The 16,878-nt window shown below is 37.5% G+C and overlaps 1 protein-coding gene across 2 annotated transcripts in view; it reads right to left on the bottom strand.

The window, feature by feature from the left end:
- Nucleotides 1–16,878, bottom strand: part of FAF1 (Fas associated factor 1) — a 156,047-nt gene that overhangs the window by 100,856 nt on the left and 38,313 nt on the right. For both annotated transcript variants that reach the window (XM_085067624.1, XM_085067625.1), the window contains 4 exons: nt 15,534–15,742; nt 12,457–12,548; nt 12,019–12,107; nt 4,193–4,298 (listed from right to left, as the gene is read on the bottom strand). In XM_085067624.1, coding sequence (XP_084923750.1) covers nt 4,193–4,298; nt 12,019–12,107; nt 12,457–12,548; nt 15,534–15,742 — 496 coding nt within the window. The remainder of the gene's footprint in view (nt 1–4,192; nt 4,299–12,018; nt 12,108–12,456; nt 12,549–15,533; nt 15,743–16,878) is intronic.

The following is a 16,878-nucleotide window of genomic DNA, read 5'->3' as shown; positions in this document are numbered from 1 at the left end:
CCACCTTAGCCAGTGAGTCTATAGGGAACAGAGAACAAATATATTACCTAGCCCAGGTGACAGGGATGCTGAGCAGGCAGCCTCTGGTTAAGTTATTGGCTAAAGGAGCAGAATAAAGAGCAGAGGCAGCTCTGCAGAGGCAGCCAGTATTTAAAGGCCCATCTTCTCTGCATTGTTTGCACAGATTTTATGTTTTACCAAGAATTCTAGTGCCCAGGACATGCTCGACATAGTATTCTCAACTGGAATTTCCAGCAGTTACAAAATAAGATCACCAATCTGTGAGAGGACTGAGGGTTCTGCATATTCAACTCATCCACCCTTTAGCAGCCACAGCTTGTGTACACTGGATATTTTTGTAATCCTACCCACAGGGATCACAAAAAGGCTTCAAAGTGTGTATCAAAAGAGTAAAATAGACAAATGCAAAGTCCTTGTTTTTAATGGAGCAATCCAGTTTGTTAAAAATGTTTGATTTTTTTTTTTCTACGTCACTGACTAAAACAAAAGTGTAGAGCACACTATTGTGACAAGAACTCAAGTCCATTAAGTTTTTCACAAATTAGTTTGTCTGCTCCAGGATCAGAGCACAAACTTGCTTTCCCTGAAACACTTAAACATTCCCCCCTCTGAAAAAAGCTTTCCTTCATTTCTGTCAAATTATGTAACTACAACTTGCAAAAATGAAAAGTAGTAGAAATGTTCATTTCTAAATGAGAACGAGGTGGTAAGAACAGATAGAAAAGAAATTATCTTGAGTGTGACAATGCCTTGTAGTAATTTATCACAGATCTTCTCAAACCTAAATTTAAAAAAATCTCTCCAATTGCAGACAGCCTCTAGAAATTATCTTAGCAGAATAAAGAACAAGTCTTCAGACAGAAAACTGCTTTTAGTGTTGTATTAGGAGTTCAATTTGTCAAATTGTCTTTATTTAACCATCTAATATACTGGAAATATATTCACTTACAGTCTCCAAACTGACAGAAAACCTATCAATTTCCAATTTAAAATGCAGATCATGGAAAAAAGTAACCTCGATATTTCCCAGAACAGTATCTGCCCAGAATTAATTTAATACTGCAATTTTACAAGAACAAACAGATGTCAGAAACCTGTGACACAGACTAATTTGCAATTTAGACCATCGTGTTAGTATTAACTTTCCAAGTTAACTACTCCCCTGCCCAACGCAAAAAAAAATTAAATCAAATTTACAAAATTTTGACACATTCCCTTTAATTTTGTATTTCATTTCCAAAGTTTCTGTGTAAGTTCATGATCCCAAAACAATATAACTGAATGTAACTTATATTTTTTAAGATGAGAAATCAGATTTTAATACATAGTTAGATATTTTTATAAAGAATGTAAAAAAAAAGGCATTTTCAAGTACTATTCAAAATCCAACTATTAAAATAATATGCAAGAAATTGTTGAAGCAGACATGAGACCTACAGCTTCAGCCTTCTCTCAGATAATTTTTTGTCACACTGTTTCCCCACAAACACCACAATTTCTTTGAAAAAACAATTCATCCAAATACCATTTACTACTAAATATGCATTCTAAACAATAAAAAAAGCCCCAGAGAACTGAAGCAATAGTAGTTTAGGAAAGCACAGTTGTGAGCTCATTTGATTTTGCATTTAATCCACTGCAAAACATTTATGCCTTCTGAAAGGGTGGTGGGGTTGGGTTTTTGGTGCAAGTTTGGGGGTTTTTTGAGACCCTTGGAAAAAATATCTATGGCTTAAAATTCTCAGTGCTAATAACAACAACACACTGCACCAGCAGCCCTTGAGAGACAGTTGCACCCAACTGTGGCAAGAAGTAGAACATTTCTAGAATCTTAAATATTTCTTTTAATAATTGATGTAGTCATTTTGAATCTTTCTGCATAGGATATGGCGTGTGAGTAGATTGCATTAACACTGCTTAAACATTTCAACTTGTCAGTATGGCCAAGTCGATTTCTGAAATATTTGCAGTATTTTCCCATCGAAACAGTAATAAAGGTAGAATAAATATATGCCACTGCTTTATAATCACTGAACATTAATGAATATTTTATGTCTTTTTAAATCTCCCTGTTTAATTTAAAAGGGTGAAATTAAGTCTCCTCCCTGCAATATGCCAATTATCTGTAAATCAAACAATAACTTGGCCATTATAGTCCTTTTTGTTAATATACCAGAAGCTAATTTGAAAACACTGAGCGGCATTTTTAGGTAATAATTGAATAGTCCTTCCTGCCCTCTTGTGGTTGGCAACTGCATCACTGAGCTTCTCCACCGTTACAAAAATACACCAGGAGGAAAGTAAACTATTAATTTGTTAAAGTGAGAACAAGAGAGTGAAGAAAAAAAAAATCTACCATTCCCTGGAGAGGACAGAGACAAAGGGGACAAGGAAAGATACCACCAATTCCTCCAAAGCACAAGGACTGCCTAGATTTGTTACAATGATCACTCTAAGGTAAAAGGAAAAAAAAAATTAAATTAAGAAGCCATTAGGGAGTTAACATTCAAAACAGTGCTTGTTTTCTATAATTAGACAAATGTTCAGCAACCCTTTTACCTCAGCCAAATCCCCAGGGATCTCCAGGAGACTTTGCACAGACAGACAGCCACCTTCACCTGTTCAGCATCAGCTGCACAACCAGGGCTGGAGAGCTCTTTTCATTTTAGCCCCTGAATTGGGCTTCACTATTTTAGACACTCTCTTGGGTGTGGTACTGAGATACAGGAAAGGCAAAGAAAGGGTTTCTGCTCGTGCTGGTTACAGGGTGGTTGGGTTTTTAATTTCGGTGTTTAAGGGGAAAATCATAATTAACTTTTAAATTACATTGACTTCATATGGCAACGTGTTGACAAACAAGAAAACTTCATTGCATGGAAAGGCAGCCTGGATCCCCCATCACAGCTTTCTGGTTCCTTTAAGCTAGGTAAGACCCACCAGCAAAAAAGTAAATGATATAGCATTGATGAAAAATAAATGGACAATATGTATGTATGTGTTTTCTTTCAGAATCTCACCATTTTAAAATTAAAACCACATATTTGGGTGATTTATTTCCATAAATATTCAAATTCTTTATAATTCTAGAGAGTCAAAGCTTAGCGCCTCAAAAGTCAAACTGAGTCAAGTATGCTTATTTGCATTACCACAAAAAGCAAAGCACAACTTAACTATAGTAGATCTAAAAATAAGGAGTAGAAAACAGGCTTCCACATGGGGGAAAATCAGAATTTAGCTATTAAGAGTAACAGGATTCACAATGAAGACAGCTAATGATCATTTTTTATTGTTGTATGAGATATTACTCCCATAGCTAATACCACAAAACTTAAATGTATTCTGTCTACTATGTCAGCATGTGGCATGAAAAACTTCAATAAAATCTGTTCAGCCCTAAAAGACTGAGAGAAGTGTCAGACCAATAATAGCAAACATATATTTAATTTGAAAAGCAAACATTTCATCTTAGTATTTTGTAATGTGAATTCTGAAGATTCACATTTCTAGGTTGTTTGTCAAGTTTCCAGAAGGCAGTGGGCTATATATGGAAAATAACATCGAAAACATCTGGCATGGGACATACCATGGAGCACTTAGACAACAACCTTTGGGCCTGGAAAGGAGTTTTAAAAATATGCAAGGGACTGCTTGTTCTGAATCCAGAGAGTCCAGAGTCTCATCAGAGATATTTGTTCCTTTAGGACTTAATTCTGCTGAAGTTCTCTCCAATATCACCCCTTGCTGGCCATTCCACAGAACGGCAGCAACATCCATTACACACAAAACCATTTGGCTACCAGGCCAGTAAGAATTACAGCACTCCAACAGCAACCAGCAGTGGTTGAGGTGCCTACAAAATGGAGATGGAGCTGGTTAAAAGAAGGGAAGACAGAGGGAGCTTCAAGGGGCTTTGAGTAAAATGCAATTTAGTAATTCAATAAATGCTGTTCACGTATTTTGCTACTACAGTACAAAAAGAAACATCCTTCCCGTAAAATTTTCTAAATTCTTTAATCAGATTACAGCAAATCTTGATGATCCAGTTGATTTAAAAAAAAAAAGACTAATAAAATATAGGAATATCCATCAAGACTATGCAAACCCCCTTTAACAGAGCTGGCATTAGCAATAATGAGCTACATTTATTCTTCAGCTGTGAACCAGCACTCACCTCCTGAATGGTACTGCTTCCTGAGAAGTTGAGGTTGTACTCCCGCTGGACTTCTCGATGGGTGACAATCAGCATGAAGTTTTGATTTAATGACTCCTGCAGGGCCCTGAAATGGTTGAAAGAAAATCAGGGAAATCAGGGATAAGCATGTTATAGCTTGTTTTACAGTTAGATGCAAAAACCCCAGGGTACCCTAAACTCTACATGGACAAGCCCAGGCACAACATTATCATCTCTCTTTTCACTCTTAAATGCAAGGAAGCATGCTGAGAATGACCAAAGGCCATTCCTGAACTCCTTCCTTAATAAGGTGACTGCAGCCTTTAAAGCTCTTCTAATGTTAAGTATTTTCAAAATGGAGAGAGTCCCATTATCTTCACAAACATCGAGTGTATTTAGCACTCCTAATGCCATTAATAACAGGCTTGTCAGCATATTGATGACCAGACCAAACATCAAGTTCTGATGCACTTTAGGAATTGATGGTAAGCAGAACAAGCTTCTCTTGCTTCTCTAGGGTTACCTGAAGCAGAAACCAAATGGAAATTCTTCTGCTTAGTTTCATTCAAAGCACATAAACTGAGCTAATTAGAACTGGAAAAGGAACCACAGCAAAACTTCTTGTGTGGATATTCAACATTTAGAAAAGTTAGTTCTGCTCACATTGTTTTAAATGTCCATTACAGAGGTGTAAATCATAAGAAATTTTTAAAAAATAAATCTTAAGACACAGTTTAAACAGGTCAACTATATCTTCATGTTGTTACAAACTTGGGAGGCTTTTTTCTGATTTTCCTGGTAGCAAAATATCTGGATGCTAAAAAGGCATCCTGTTTGCTTAATTAGGTACAAAATTATGCAGCTATCAATTTTCAAAGTAGAAGGCAGGACTTCTACTATAGACATGGCAATTATGACTGTGAGCAATCTTACACATGCTACAGAACTGCAGCAACCTTGTACCACAGCTTGGATTTCTAAACAATATTTTTGCAGACTTTACTTGTTCAGTGGCATATGAAATTAAATTGGGCCTATGCAATTCTTCTTTTTCTTATCACATAAACTTAAAAAAATGACAGATTGTGTTTTTTTCCGTAAAATCTTCACTATTCTGTGACACTTCAACATGCCATTCCTCTCAGCAGTAAAGGACAAATTCTGAATGCAGATCAGCACAGCTGTATCATATGATACAAGAAGACAAGAAAGACTCCTAAGTCAGTTGAGACCCGATTTGTTAGTTTTAACTCTACTGGAATTATTGATCTGCTGCTTTGCTGCTCAGATGGGAAGGAACTCACACAACACTCACTGGATGCTTTAGCATGAGATGCAACAATTGCTTGAACATCTCAGGGAAATTTAACTTACAAAAATATCTTCACTCAGCAATTTAATTTGGCTCCTGTGACATCTCAATAGTCACATACTACAAAACAAAATCATGAAGTGCTATTTCTTGTCTTTTATGGCTCTCCAATACAGAAAATAAATATAACTCATTGTCAATGCTAAGTATGATCACGTGCATGAGAGAAACCACAAATGTAACGAGAGTCATCTATGCTGAACATGCAGTTTTCTGCACTTCCACAAAATCTTCTAACAAAACGCCTTAAAATGTTTTAAATACTTGATGGTTCTTCAAAAGAAAGGGGGGAGGGAAAAAAAAAAGGAGTCCTGTAAAGTTGTATGCCTATTTTCAAAGGTAATTCTAATTTGATTGTTAGTAAGTTTCTCATTGCCATAACCATATTTTCTATTGGCAAACGTTCAGTAGCAACTAAAATATCCTGCTGTGCTTTTTCAGATTCTGACTTTTTATTTGTTTTCAGCAAATACTGGAGGCAAATGACATATTTAATTGCTCTGAAAACATTAATTACAGCATATGTGAATGGCTCTGGATTCCATACAGACTCGCACGAGGTTCTGTTATTGCTAATTTTGACTCTATCTGAAAATCTGTAGATGCTAACTGATAACATGACTCATGTTTTCATTCTGTAATTGATGTAAACATAGAAGGAAACAGGCCAGTCTGATCAAACCCTCAGTCTCTCCAGTTAAGCATGATACACACACTTCAGTACAACTCAAAATACAGCTCACTAATAAAAAGCATCCGTTCATAGCAAAAGTTTTCCACTTGTGAGAGCAGGAAGTATTTTGGAAAGGAAAAAATACTCTTCAAACAAATTTAAATGAAGTGTCTAAAAATTAAAAGCCTGAATTTTTGAAGTAACCAACAATTTTGACACCTCTGCTTCTGGGATTTCTAAGCAACACAAGCTGAACGTTGTTAACAAGCAAATTCTCAGTACATATTCATCGACAAACAGAATGAAAAAAAGAGGCTGAAAATTAAGCTGACTAAAAAAAAAACTGGAAAAAAATGAGGAAAAACTGTGCTTGAAAGTGTTAGCAAATATGGTGCATGGTTAATTGTTCCCTTTTTCTTCCGAAAAATAACATAATGAGGAACATAACTTCTGCTTGCACGGAAATGCACTGATCAACTGCTCCAGTCCTTGGACCTCCTACATCAAAATCTCACGGTCTGACAGCTGTAAGACTTGGACAATGTCCACTAGAAAGTCAAAGGAAGGAGAACTGATGGCACTGATGGCTCACTGATTGCTGCCCACCCTCCTGTGTGGGATGAGGTTGATGTGAACATGCAGTCAAAGATGTCTGTCCCTCCCACGTTCACTTCCTCCAGCTAAGGGGGATGTAGTCTACACCAAATTATTTGTGCCAAAATAGATCTTGCCCAAAAATTGTATTTCAGTCATTAAGGCAATGATAAATTTTACAAGATAAATGTATTTAAAGGAAATTTCTCACTGACTGTAAGCTGAAGCTTATTTTTTTGTCTTTTTAGGCCCACCTAAGTATATGGAGAAGACTGACTTCGAACACAATGGACATTTCTAAGATTTTGGCTTCAGTGTTTGCAGCTGTTTCATCTTCCTACAAATGTTATTAGTTGACTGCAATCTTCCAAATGAAATAGCTGCCTTAAAAGGGGGAAAAAAATCAGGGTCAAACTCTAGGTCCCATTAAAGTCAAGACAGATTTTCTTTTTCTTCTCCTTTTTTATTTTTTATTTTTTATTGCCACTGGTGCTAAGAGAATTCATTTAATCTGAGAATTAATTAGTGGGAAAAAACCCCTAAATTCTAGAAACAAGACTCAAGTAGGCTACTCTTACTAAAACCATTTTTTCCCTACTACAAATCCCAGCTTTCAAAAGCATTTTCTGATAGGTACTGCCATTAAAACTGTTTTACCTTGTGAATGATTATGCATTCACTGTTCAGCACAGAAAGCAAGAGAACCTCTATTTTGGGACACCAATCCTCCATTTGAGGTTCCCTGCCTACAGCCAAAAGAGAAGTTCAAGAACAGACAAAAGAAAACAGATCTGACCACAGTCATTGCGCTGACCAGTTCTAGCAAGAGACTTAGACATATCAAACAGCTTGGTTCCATCTACTGTTAGGTGATTGTATTAATGCTTTAATTTTTTTATATGATACTTAGATATTCAATAGCATGTTTCTTGGAAATGCTAACAATATTTTAGAATTTGACACCAAAAGTATATCTTTAATCAATTATATGTAATGGTCCTTTTAATTTCAGTTTTTATGAAATACATTCAGTATTTCCCACTAGGCAGTATCTTGCTCAGTCACACAGAGATTTCCCTCAAAATCTCTGATTTTTAGATAAACAGGTATGACACAAGGTAATTAACATTTCCATTTTAAACTTACAGATTTATACAAGCTCATGTCAACAGAAGTCCAAATTTACTGTAATTACAGATTATTTACATTAAAACAAAATAAGAAATCAGTATGTAAATGTAATGTTTGTTGTAGCTAATGCAGCAGGAGGTGGTAGATTAGGTTCAAACAGCAATCAGTTAGCAAATCTGGCTAACATGTAAATGAGCAGAAGCCCTTTTGTTTACATTCTATTGCATTTTAAACTTCAGGATTTTTAAACTGTCTCATGAACAGATGTGAAAATAAAACATTAATCTTACCACTCTTATGGAAGCTTTCAAAGTAACTAAAGCAAGCCAGTGCTCCTGTCCAGCCAAACAGACAGGACTAATAATTGGAGTTGCAGGTTACATCGTTCTTAATTAACACTCTGCTACAGTTGATAACGTACAACAAGACACCACATCACCACCACTGCTCTGCAGTGATCTGAAGCAGAGATATTCAGCAATATATGGACCTATTGCTTGAAAAATAGGGGCTGTGGGTTTTTCCTTATCCACACAGATGACTACTCTCGTTAAACAAGTTAAAATCACTTAGTAAAATTATATTATTTCTAACAGTCTCCATGGTATGCACCTGGGGTTTTAATGCTTTTCAACTTTCCCATGATTCATCAGGTATAATAAATTATCTTTGACTTTCAGCCATTTAGCAAAAAAAGTATATAAATATAAAACATATTATACCATTAAAACGACAACAGCAACAAAAAAATGATAAAAGGGATGTCCCAGAACACACAGGACAGAAAGGAGAGATGATCTGGATGACCCAGCTCCATGGCCAGACTCCTGTGCCCACACTTTTGATGCTTCCCTCTTGCATTCTCCTAAACCTATTTCCTGAACTGGGTATTGTAAGCTTTCAAGAAGCATGCAAAGCAACAAAGGGAAGGAATTGCACGCTGAGGAAGTGATTAATCTAATCTGACAAAGCTGGTGCAAGGGATCTCCCCCCTTGGACATTTAATGATGGACATTCTTTGGCATCTTTCCTTTTAGGACTGCTTTCCAAGGGGAAATCATGTTCTTCTCCACCCACCTGGTAACTTTTGCTCCCATCTGGTAACTTTTGCACAGTCACTGGTTTTAAGGAGGTCTGATCGTGTTAGAAAGGTCTCAAAGACTGGGTGTAAATCAACAGCCAGGAGGAGGAAAGGGGATTACCCAAATTACCACCCATCTCAGCAAATGGCTGCATTAAAAGTGCAGTATTTTATATTCATCCAGGTGACCTCTGGTCAGTGATCTCAGAACTATCCACAGGACATGATTTCTCCCTTTCTTTGATACTACCAGCTGCCAGCTGGTGAACACAGGCAGGGCAGGCTGATACTCTATGCAAGGCAAAAAATATTACATAGGTGCTACAAAATACACAAGAAGAACTGGAGGCAGCATCAGAGGCAGATGAGATGATGGGAAGCATGAAAGGAGAAGGCTGAGTTACTGCAGCTGCTGGGATGAGGCAGGAATTCATTAGAAATCAGATTTCATTACATCCACAGCTCCCAGAACACGTGGCTATTGTTCTGGATATCGTGCATGGGTAAGTATGGCTTTGCCAGCTGAAATTGTGGAAGCAGGGTGGAACCGTACAGGTGGTATTTGACATTTAAATTTAATCTTTACACCTCAATTTACTAGCATGCAGCAGCAATTCACTGGGTTTCTATTACCTATAAAAGCCTTAGGTAGGCCACTGATGAACAAAGATACCCTAGGAGATTTTTGTTTGTTTAAACTGCAGGATCACTTTGCCATTACATTTAGATGCTGCTTTTAAGTCAGTTCTGGGTTAAGCCCATTCAGTCTGTCACAATAAACTTCAATGCCTTTGTACCAATATGTTGGAAAAGGATGTTTCAGACACTGTTCTGCCTCACTATAAAGAACAGGCACAAATTGGAGCTCACAGAGCTGAGGCCAGACTGTTCCTTTTAAGAAGGGCATATAGATAAAATATCACATACTGGAATCTCAGGCTTTTCAAATATCACTTTCTGGAGATATTCAAATCACGACTATTTATCTCTAGTTCAAAACAGAAGGCATTTGAAGAAAACAACAGATGAACTCACAGAGCAAGAGGCAAAGTTCCTTAGCATCCATTAATAATAGATGTGAGCACGACGCTTTTAAAAATTGTGGGTAACAAACTAATCTGAATAATAACTGACCTAACAGTAGGCAGTAAACAGTGTAACTGGGTTTGGTACATTGCTTCAATTAGATGTGTTTTGATCTGCATTGATGCTTTAATTGGAGGCAAGCCTCCCCTTTCATCTAGAATTTATGACTTCAGGGAGATGATCTAGCCTTCAAATTATCCGTGTTTAAATAGCCACTAATTAGTCATCGTTTGCTGTCCCAAAGCTACCAACTTTTATCTTAAAAATATCCAGAACAAATCTCCACTCTGAAACAAATATAAACTATAAAAGGTAACAACTACTTTGATTTTACTATCAAGTGAAGTTCTTTAAAACTATTAATCCAATGAAAAAGGCTAAGAACTGTTTTTAAACAGTTTGTTGTTATATACTTTACTGCAGTCGCAATAAACAACTCTCTTCAGACTCCACTTTTCTCTCCAGAATTGAACACATTCAAACTAAAATATACAGCAATACCTGGGTAGAAAATTTTGAAACTGGAAATGGAAACAATTAGCAGCTACAGTGCCTTTTCACTGTTCTTCACATAGCTGCTAAAGTACAATGGCTTATTTTCCTCACACACAAATACAGCTCCTGTTTGCACACACAGTTCATGTACACCACCCTCTGCTCCAGTACCACTGTTCCCTCTCTTAATGCTACTTTTCTTTATCATTATTACTACTTTTGTAATTCAGCATTATTTCCTCCACAGACTACATGTTAATGTGCACAAGTACCTTAGTAACACACTAAAGTATACTCTTATATTTTATATAAATACTATATCTGAATAGTATTTACATAAAATAAAATACTACATTTATATAAAATACACTATATTTTAGTAATATACTAAAGTACATATAAAGTAAATAAGTCATTAGGAAGCCAGTTACTAATTTCTATTGACTCCCAAAGAATTCCTTTCACCACTAATACAACTGCACTTGTAGAATATTCCCCTACCACCTACAAGGGCAGAAATCCAACTCCCTCTTCAGACAACCTGAAATGCACGCATTTTGCCCAATTCAAAGCGCATCCCTCCCTCCCTCCCTGCGCTGCTGATCTGAGCTCCTTTCCCAGGCTCAATTCCCGCGCACCCTCTAGCGGCTGCCCAGTAAAATTCCCATTTTCCTCGGAAATAGCACACCAGGGCTGCCTTTGGGAAAGGAAGGGCAGGGAAGAAAACGAACCAAAGTAATTGCTAATAAGCTGCCCAGGGATGTGGCAGAGTCTGGAAGAGCTCAAGAGATGTCTGGATGTGGCACTTGGGTTTTGTTTTGGGGGTGATTATGGTGGGTTAAACTACATAATCCTGAATGTCTCTTCCAGCTTTGATGATTCTGTGATTTGATGATGATTCACTGTTTACTTCTTGAGTGTTCAAATCAGTAATAAAAGATATCCTGCTCAATTAAAGGAAATTAATTTTTCAGCCTCTCTACATATACTTTAAAAGTACAAGATAAAATAATGTAATGAGCATTTTAGAAAAAAATTCTGATCTGCTGGGAATGATTTATACAATACATTAATTGGACCAACATAATGCAGCAACTTATGCAAGGCCAGCTCTCATTTCCACAGGGAATAAGCTTCTGTTAAATTAAAGTCATCACATCTGGGAGATGTAAAATTTTGTGTGTATCTAAGAGGTTCATGTACCTCACCAAAGTTTTAAAAACCCCATCAAGCTTCTTTTCAACAAGATGCTAAGGTAGTTCATCCCAACACTCACTAGAGCAGTGGAAACACTTTGTATTTACTGACTACAGATTTCTGCAAATACACATGTGGCTTCATGAAAACCACAAAAAACAAACCATATAAATAGACTTGATGGCGAAAAGACTTACCCAGAATGACTTGAAGAAGGAGGAGGCAGGTCAGGTGTTAGAACATAAAGACTATTATTTTTTGGCAAGTGTAGACTTTTTAAAACAGTCTGAGGGGAGAAAAAACATTATAAACATAAAACATTCACCAATTCTGACCACTTTTTTTTTTAATTATTGGTACATATTTGCAATATCACCAAGTATTTTCTTTCAAGATATACTTACTGCTAATTCAGAACATCATTTTTGTAGGTGGGCTACATTATATATAAAACCAACACAAAGAGATTTGTCCTGATTTCTTTTTGCAATGTTTCAGATTAAGAGTTCTTTGTGTGCCACCCAAGACATCTGACACTGTTGGAAACTCACAATTCTTGCATTGTAATCCCCACCCACAGATGCTCAGTTTGAAACTCTGAGTTCAGTTAACTGAAAACACAGTTGAAAACTTACACTATCATCTACATCTCCAGTCTTCCACCCTTTTAACAGCATTTTAGATGCAGGAATCTGAAGTTCATTTTCTAGAATATGTTTGATATCTCCTGAAGAGAAAAACAGAGGAAATACATAAAACATACACACTTACTGCTTTTTTTCAAACAGCAAAGTAATTAAAAAACAGGAGCAAGGAAAAATTTACTATGGGAAGCATTTTTAGTCCAGTTACCCTTGTAACACACTTCAAACAGTAAAGGAAGCTTAAACAAAATCACAAAGCATGAATGATTGGAGAATCACATGAGGATTTGATGATTTGGACACGTATTTTGGTAATTCTAGACTGCATATATACTGGACACACACATTTGCAGCTGTGTGCTACCTGGAGCACCAGACTTTGCCAGCAACAAAGAGGGTGCCTATTTTTGATACCAAATTTCAATATTATTAGTCCCGACCTATGGAACTGGAATGTTCATACAATTCACTGCTCTGACAGCTTTTTCAGCGTTTTGTACATTTTGATGCTCTTCTGTCCCTGCAGTTATTTCAGTGATAAAATAATTCAGGCTGGAAGGTACCTCTGGACCTCACATGGCCCAAGCCCAACTCAAAGGTATAATTAAACCAGTTTAGTCAAGGATTGTGTCCATTGCCTCCCATTCTCATGCACCTCCAAGACAAGTCTGGCTCCATCTTCTGTTTCCTCCAGCAGGCAGCTGTAGGCAGAGGTCAGGTTTGTGCCTTTTCCCTTCTCCTCCCCAGGCTGAACAAATCCTCCTCTCTGTGCCTCTCCTCCAGCTAGCCCAGAGCTCCAGACCCCTGAGCAGACTTACTGCAGAATGTCAACACCTTCCTTGTAGTGAGGACCTCAAAACCCAACACAGATGCAGCCTGGCAGGTGCTTGATAGAGGGAAATAATTATTTCCTTGGATCCACTGGCTACACTCCTACCAACAAAGCCTGGGACATGGCTGGCCTTCTTCACTGCAAGAGTTCACTGCTGAGGCACCTGAGATCCATTACATTAAGTTGTTTTCTAGCCCATCAGCCTTCAGCCAGGTGTCAGGTGGGGATAACATGGAGTTATCCCATCCCAGATGCAGGACTTCAACTTTATTTTCTTGGAACTTCAGGGGGCTCCTGTCAGCCATTTCTCCAGGCTGTCCAAGACCCTCTAAGCAGCAGCCTTGCCCTCCAGAATATCAGCCACTTTCTCTGACCAGATTAAGACTTATTTTTATAGGTTTTCAATCCAGGTCTTATCGTAATGATGTGTCTAGAAAACTACAACAGCAGAGCACATCAAAGGCCTTACAATGCCACAGTGACATCCTCTCCCCTTGTCCACAAAGCCACTCATCAAATTGTAAAAGGCAAATAATGCTGAATGACTAGGCATGATTTGTTTAGTAAATCCATGCTGGCTGTTCCAAATCACCTTCTTTTCTCTCCCATGCTCAAAAAGTGCTTCCAGAAAGATTTTCTCCATCATCTTCCCACAGGCCAAGCTCAGCAATCACCAGTGAACACAGGTTCCCATTTTCCTTAGCCTTTCCTTTCACACTGATGTACTTACAGAAACCCTTCCAATCCCTCAGATTCACCTGAGCTTTGCTCTTCCTAACTCCAAAGCTGCACATCTCTGTGTTCCTGCTGGGTAGCCCAGCACTACTTTCCACCTCTGGGTACTTTGTTTTTGAATTTAGCTCAGTCAGAAATACTTTTTTTCTTCTGTGCTGGCCTTCTGCCATGCTTGCTCCTCTTGGATGTTGGAAGGAACTGTTCCTGTGCTTTGAAGAGGTTGCCCTTGAAGATCAACCAGCTCTCTTGGGCCCCTCTGCCCTCCTGGGCAGCCTCTCATGGGATCCTGCCAACCAGATCCCCAAAAAAGCAAAAAGTACTCTTTCCTCAAGTTCACAGCTGAAATTCTACAATTTGGCTTCCTCACTTCTCTCAGGACTTTAAACACAAGGCTGCTCTCAATCTTTATATCCCAAGATACAGACAGAAGTTCTGCATGAACTGCCTTCTGCCCTACAGCTTTCAGGTAAAATTCATGTGATATTAAGATAAGAAAAATCGAAGTGTTCCAGCTGCAAAAATCTAATCTGGTCAGATTTTTATGTCTAATTTCCATGGATGTAATTTAGTGCAAGAGAAAACATGGAACAGCCATCAATAATTCAAAATAATCACCGCTAGGTGGTGCCAGCCAACACCAAATCCATTGCTGAAAATACAAATAAGGATCAAAAGTTTAACTTTCCAAATTTCACCCCAGACAAAGGCTGCAGCACGGAAAATCGCTTTGATCAACTATTTCTGTATGTAGTTCCTTATTTGGATCTGTATAAGTTCATCACTAAAAATAAATATTAAAAAAATACTCTTCTTCCTTAGCAAAAGTAAATTAACTCACAATTTGGGGAATGTAAAAAATAACATGCTCTGCAACACTAACAATAGCATACTTTTAACATGCTGCTACAAAATGCATCCATTTTAGGATAAAGACAATAAAACCAAAAAAATTAATCTTCATTTGAATGAAAGAGTCAAATAAAAATTGAACAAAGAAGAATGCAATGATATTCTTCACACCAGGAAGAATTCCTCTAATCTTGTCACTAATCCTGTGCAGAAAGAGATGCCATACAGATTCAAAGAGGAAATGCCAAGATCATCCGCTTATTAATAGCTTGCATCTACACTAATCCTACCCCAAATTACATTTTCATGTCTCAACTTAATCATTAATCTCCATGTTGTTTCTGAAGCAAGTCGATAAGAAAACTAGATTTCAAAGTAAGTATTTGATAGATCACTAACCTTTACAATGGATTAGTCAAATTTTGCTTTTTTAAAGCTGCAAAGAGATTTGAAAATGGTTAGTAGAGATTTGAAAATGGTTAGTAGCTGCAGAGGCTGCACTTTCAGGAGGATTTTTTTTTCTTTTTGAGGGGTTTTGTTCTGCTTTACTTTAGGACTTGGGTATTTGGTGCTGAATCTTTTTAGTTTGCTTTTTAACAATGTGAAAAAGTTTGACGATGGCACTTTGCATTTCATTTTTACAAAACCTTACCGACTGTGGAGCTGTCTTCAAGTACTACATCCACATTTCTGTCTCTGTACTCAACCCTGAAGTCAAGCATTCGAGGTTGTCTTTCCACTATTTGTCTAGATGGCACTACATGGCGAAATGCTGAGGAGGAGGAAGGAGTTGAAGAAGCTGCTGTGGACTGACTGCTGGGGCCATAGGCTGGTCCGTGCAAAGTCTCTACACCATACTCACTGCAAGACAGGCAGGGAAATTATTTCAACACAACAGCTTGGTATGGCTAAACAGAAGTTAGGAAAGCAAAATGGCAATGTTATTCACTTACTGTATCCAGCACACACCTCATGGATTACTGCTGTTATACCTGAAAATACTGCTTATTAAAAATTAAAAAATAACTTCTGTACCAGTGATTTTAACATTTCAAGGCTGAAGAGTGCTATAGAAGATCAGCACTGATGGCAAACAAGCATTTAAAATCCACTACATAATTAATACCAGAATTATCTTGAGGAGAAGGATTATTTCCTGTTTGAGGAGTGTTGTGACCATATAAAAATTGGCACCATGGCAACGACCAGCTTTCTACATCATTGGGCTAGTATTCAGTGGAAATAAGAATAAGAAACACAGCTTAAAATTCTGCATGCAGATTGATATTTTCCAACGCCAAATTAGTGAAAAACAAGTCAAATATGAAAACAGATACATATTTAAGGTAAATAAATTAAGATAATGAAGCATGTGTTTAAAAAACAAAATTAGAAGTACAGCAGTAATGCAATGCAGAATTCTAGCCTGCCTTCAAGTTCAAAATCCTGCAAACCTCCTGGAGATTCATAAAAGGATGTCTCCATAGCTGACTAACAGATACCCACAGCATTACAGGTCAGTATAAACTGGAAGACCCTCACTACCCAGAAGTACTTCATCTTCTTTACTGAGCCTCTCCAAAGCATGTAACTGGGATTAGAAACAAGTGTAACAAAATGTGAAATCTCAGGAATATTATTCCAGGCAAAAAAAACCCCAAAACCCTATGATGTGCAGAAATCAAATTTGGAAGGCAAGAAACTTCATCAGGTGAACCTGGAGCATTGCCTTTTAGATGTTCTTACCAGGATGCTGGGCAGTTACAGGATCTCATAGTGGATTTCAGAAATGCTGGGACATAAATTATCTCATCTCCATTCTTTAGCAGAACTTATTTGAAAAATGCCTTCTGTTCTTGAAGATGCTATGAGATTTCTCAGTGGAAATGCTTATAGAGCATGTCAAATCTGTTATCTAGAGGAGGCATGAACTTCAAAAATTGCAAATGTGGATGGCATGCATGTCACAGAAGTGCAACAGTACTCAGCTATTGCAA

This window comes from Lichenostomus cassidix, chromosome 8, assembly GCF_008360975.1.
Source record: "Lichenostomus cassidix isolate B80296 chromosome 8, HeHo_3.0, whole genome shotgun sequence".
NCBI lineage: Eukaryota > Metazoa > Chordata > Aves > Passeriformes > Meliphagidae > Lichenostomus > Lichenostomus cassidix.
Note: the sequence above shows the minus strand (reverse complement) of the source record. Positions and strands in the feature narration are given on the sequence as shown.